Raw genomic sequence first — 5,000 nt, 5'->3', positions numbered from 1 at the left:
TGAAAACGAATGTGAACGAGAAATTAGAACGTCAACGGACAAGAGAAAGAAAGAGAAAAATAAATAAAGAAGGAGAGAAGGGAAAAATAAAGAAAGAGAGGAAGAAGGAAAGAAAGAAAGATGGAAAGAAGGGATAAAAAGATAGAGTATAGAGAAAGAAGGAAAGAGAAAAAGTAAACGAAAGAAATAAAGAAAGAGAGAGCAGGGAAAAGGGAAAGAAAGGAAGAAAAATATGGATAAAAAGAAAGGAAGAGAGAGAAATAAAGAAAAAAAATGGAGAGAAAGAGAAAGAAAAACAAGTAAAAAAGGAAAGAAAGAACGAGAGAAAGAATAAACGAAAGCAAGAAAGAAAAGATAAAAAGTAAGAAAACAAGCATAAAAGGAAGGAAGGAAGAAAGAGAGGAAAAGAAAGCTCAAAACCAAAATCCTAAACTCTTATACAACTCTCCTCTCTCACAAAACAAAGAAAACAAAACAAAACAAAAGAGAAACTGAAGCAAAAAAGACGGCTCAAAACTTCACGACCTAATGCTTATATAACCGTTCCTCGCGCACACTCATTAATCTTGTACTGTCGCGTGGAAGTCTTGACAAGGACTGAGGAGAGGACGAAGGGTTTTGCCACGCCACCGAGGGAACGGAACACGCGTCAGGGGAGGCGAGGGACGCAGAGAGACGATGAAGAGAACGAGGAAGAAAAATTTGCTCCGTGAGATTAAAAGTACTGCGATGGACCCGAATTTGATGTATGCTGTTCTTGTTGATTTTGATGTTACTGAAGGAAGAGAAAGGAAAGGAAACTGGTATATGAAAGGAGTATGTGGACGCTGAAAAAGAGCACGAGGAGGAAAAATTTGCACCGCGAGATCAAAGCTACTGCGATGGACCCAAATTTTATGTATGCGGTTCTTCTTGTTGATTTTGATGTAACTAAAGGAGGAGAAAGGAAGGGAACTGGTATAACGAGTATTTACGGGTATGCGGTGGCTGAGTGGTTAGCGTGCTGGACACTCATTCACCACGCCATGGACAGCGTCGGTTCGAGTCCCCACGCTACCACCTGGGATTTTTCAGTCACCGTCGAGTGGCCTAAGACTACCCACATGCTGTCCTGAAGACCACTCATCAACCCGAACTCTAGAAGAAACCGTCCAGTGAATCAAGAATGAGTTCCGGGGGGCAGCAGGAGCCAAGCATAACTGGCGCCACTATAAAAATTGCCTGCGCCATGACGGGCTTGGGCCGACCACCAGGCCCCTGAAGAATGCCTACCGGCGCTATAGGCGGGGATGTAAAAAAAAAATGAAAGGAGTATGTGGACGCTTAAGAAGAGGAGGAAGAAAGATTTGCAACGCGAGATTAAAGCTACTGCGATGGACCCAAACTTTATGTATGCTGTTCTTCTTGTTGATTTTGATGTTACTGAAGGAGAAGGAAGAAAGAAGACTCCGCTCATTAAGGTCGAAAAAAAACTTGAATCTATTTGTCAAGAGCTAAGAGATAAGAAGGAAAAAAAACATTCAAAATTCTGAAAAAAGGTAAAAAGTGAAAAAAATCCAAGGAAGAAATAGAAAAGTGAAAAAGAAAAAGAAGGAAAGTAGGGAGGGAGAAAGAAGTAAAGAAGAAAGAAAGAAAACTCAGAATATCATACATCTTAAAATTCTGAAGAAAAAAAAAACGTAAAAAGTGAGAAAAAATTCCAAGAAAGAAAGAAAAAAAGCGAAAAAGAAAGAAAAGGAAAGTGGGGAGAGAGAAAAAAGAAGTAAAAGAAGAAAGAAAGAATACCCAAAATAAAATACATCTTAAAATTCTGAAAAAAGGAAAAAGTGAAAACTAAATCCAAGAAAGAAAGAAAAAAAGCGAAAAAGAAAGAAAGAAGGAAAGTAGGGAGAGAGAAAGAAGTAAAGAAGAAAGAAAGAAAGAGAGAAGGGAGAGAAAGAAAAAGAAAGAAAAAACTAAAGAAAGAAAGAAAGAAGGAAAAAACAAAGAAAGAAAGGGTGAAGGGAGAGAAAGAGAAAGAAAGAAAAAGAAAGAAAAAACGAAAGAAAGAAAGAAAGAAGGAAAAAACAAAGAAAGAAAGAGAGAAGGGAGAGAAAGAGAAAGAAAGAAAAAGAAAAGACGAAAGAAAGAAAGAAAGAAGGAAAAAACAAAGAAAGAAAGAGAGAAGGGAGGGAAAGAGAAAGAAAGAAAAGAAAGAAAAAACTAAAGAAAGAAAGAAAGAAGGAAAAAACAAAGAAAGAAAGAGCGAAGGGATAGAAAGAGAAAGAAGGAAAAGGAAAGAAAAAATAAAAGAAAGAAAGTAAGAAGGAAACAACAAAGAAAGAGGAAAGGGAGAGAAATAGAAAGAAGGAAAAAGAAAGAAAAAACGAAAGACAGAAAGAAAGCTCAAATTAAATCCCTAATGCCTATATGACCGTTCCTTACACACTCCTTCAGGCCGGGTCACTAAGGCGTTTCGGACACGTTTTCCAGGTCACAGGTCATTGCTAAGGGTGACCCGGCGTGCCCAGGTGACCCACGTGTGCCCAGGTGTCCGGCGCTTCGAGGACACATTGCCACCAGGGACACAGGACACACAGGAGGCGAAGGATACTGCATTAGCCTCCTCCTCCTCCTCCTCCTTTTCCTCCTATTCCTTCTTCTCTTCTTCGTCGATTCATATCCGTTCTCGCTTCCTTCCTCCTCTTCCCCCTCCTCCTCCTCCTCCTCCTCCTCCTCTTACCGATTCATATTTCTCAATTTTCTCATCTTTCTCCTTCTCCTCCAGCCTCCTCCTCCTCCTCCTCCTCCTCCTCTTCTGTTCCTCATTTAGCCTACTCGTCTTTCTCCTTCACCTCCTCTCCTCCTCCTCCTCCTCCTCCTCTTCCTCCTCCTCTTCCTCCTCCTCCTCTTCTGTTCCTCATTTAGCCTACTCATCTTTCTCCTTCATCTCCTTTCCTCCTCCTTCTCCTCCTCCTCTTCCTCCTCCTCTTCCTCCTCCTCCTCGCGATCAGTCATTAGAAGGTCATCCCATGCACTAATGACTGACTGATTGACTGACTGACTGGCTGACTGACTGACTAACTGGTTGACTGACTGACTGGGTGACTGACTGACTGGTTGACTGACTAACTGGTTGACTGACTGACTGGCTGACTGACTGACTGGTTGACTGACTGACTGGTTGACTAACTGGCGTATTCACACAGTCACCACCACCACCACCACCACTACTACTACTACTACTACTGTTCACTACCCCCACCACCTCTCATCACCACTCCATCACCACTCCGCCACCGCCATGGACCCCGCCAAGCTCCTCCAGATCATCACCAACAGCACCTGGATGGGTAAGAAAAAGTGTGGTGATCTCTCTCTCTCTCTCTCTCTCTCTCTCTCTCTCTCTCTCTCTCTCTCTCTCTCTCTCTCTCTCTCTCTCTCTCTCTCTCTCTCTCTCTCTCTCTCTCTCTCTCTCTCTCTCTCTCTCTCTCTCTCTCTCTCTCTCTCTCTCTCTCTCTTTCTCTCCATTTCTCTCTCTCTCTCTTTCTGTCTCTCCTTTCTCTCCTTCTCTCTCCTCTCTCTCCTTTCTCTCACTCTTTCCTTCTCTCCCTCTTCTCATTCCTTCCCTATTCCTTACCTCATCTCTCCCTTTCCTTCCCTCCTTCCTCTCTCCATCTCCCTCCTCTTTTTCTTCAATCCATTTCTCTCCTCTACTCCCCTTCCTTTCTCTCTCTCTCTCCTTCCCTTCTTCCCTTTCTCTATCTCTCTCCTCTTTTTCTTCCCTCCATTTCTCTCCTCTACTACCCTTCCTTTATCTCTCTCTCTCTCCTTCCCTTCTTCCCTTTCTCTATCTCTCTCCTCTTTTTCTTCCCTCCATCTCTCTCCTCTACTCCCCTTCCATTTTCTCTCTCTCCTTTTCTTCCCTTTCTCTCTTTCCCTTCTTTCCTATCCCTCCTCCTCCTTCCCTTTTTTTCTTTCCTTCTCTCCTTTCTTTCTTCCCTTCCTCTATCACTCACTCATTTCCATTTCTCTCCCTTCCTCCTCCTTCTCTCCTTTCTCTGTTTCTCCCTTTTTTCCTTCCTCTCTCACTCCCTCATTTCCATTTCTCTCCACAACATGGCTTCCGAAACAAAAGATCCTGCCTATCAAATCTATTAACCTTTTATAACGACCTCTTCACTGTTTATGACGTAACCAAATCACTGGACGTAGTCTATCTTGATTTCCAGAAAGCGTTTGATAAAGTCCCGCATCATAAATTACTTTACAAATTAAAACAAATAGGTATTGACGGTCAGGTAAACCAATGGATCGCGAATTGGTTGAGCAACAGACAACAAAGAGTAGTGATTGACGGATTTAACTCAGAGTGGGCGCCTGTCACTAGTGGCGTCCCTCAGGGCTCGGTTCTTGGCCCAGTGCTCTTCATTATTTACATCAACGACGTGGATGTTGGACTCAATAACCGCATTAGTAAATTTGCAGACGACACAAAGATTGGTAACTCGGTTCTCACTGACGAAGACAGGCAAAGCCTCCAAGAGGATTTGCACAAAATTTCAGCTTGGTCGGATAGATGGAGATGCCCTTTAACGTAGACAAGTGCCAGGTCCTTCAAGTTGGAACGAGGAATAAAAGTTTGATTACGAAATGCGCGGCGTTAAACTCAAAAGCGTTCAATGCGTCAAGGACTTGGGGGTCAAAATCGCGTCAAACCTCAAATTCTCACAGCAATGCATCGATGCAGCAAATAAAGCGAACAGAATGTTGGGCTTCATTAAAAGAAACTTTTATTTAAGAATAAAGATGTAATACTCCCGCTCTACAACAGTTTAGTCAGACCCCACTTGGAATATGCGGTACAGTTTTGGTCTCCTCACCATGCAAAGGATATTGCTAAATTAGAAGGTGTTCAGCGTCGGGCAACGAAAATTATCCCTTCCTTGCGCAACAAATCCTACGAAGAAAGGCTTTCTACCCTTAACATGTTCTCTCTTGAGAAACGTCGCCTCCGAGGA

At 42.7% G+C, this 5,000-nt stretch overlaps 1 protein-coding gene across 1 annotated transcript in view; it reads left to right on the top strand.

Annotated features, from left to right (window-relative positions):
• Positions 1–3,184: 3,184 nt before the first annotated feature.
• LOC126998159 (putative neural-cadherin 2) overlaps positions 3,185–5,000 on the top strand; it is a 96,232-nt gene continuing 94,416 nt past the window's right edge. The window contains exon 1 of the mRNA XM_050859599.1: positions 3,185–3,332. Coding sequence (XP_050715556.1) covers positions 3,284–3,332 — 49 coding nt within the window. The 5' untranslated portion in view covers positions 3,185–3,283. The remainder of the gene's footprint in view (positions 3,333–5,000) is intronic.

This window comes from Eriocheir sinensis, chromosome 2 (assembly GCF_024679095.1).
Source record: "Eriocheir sinensis breed Jianghai 21 chromosome 2, ASM2467909v1, whole genome shotgun sequence".
In the NCBI taxonomy this organism is placed as follows: Eukaryota; Metazoa; Arthropoda; class Malacostraca; order Decapoda; family Varunidae; genus Eriocheir; species Eriocheir sinensis.
The sequence above is the reverse complement of the archived record's forward strand: the minus strand, read 5'-3'. Positions and strand labels throughout refer to the sequence as shown.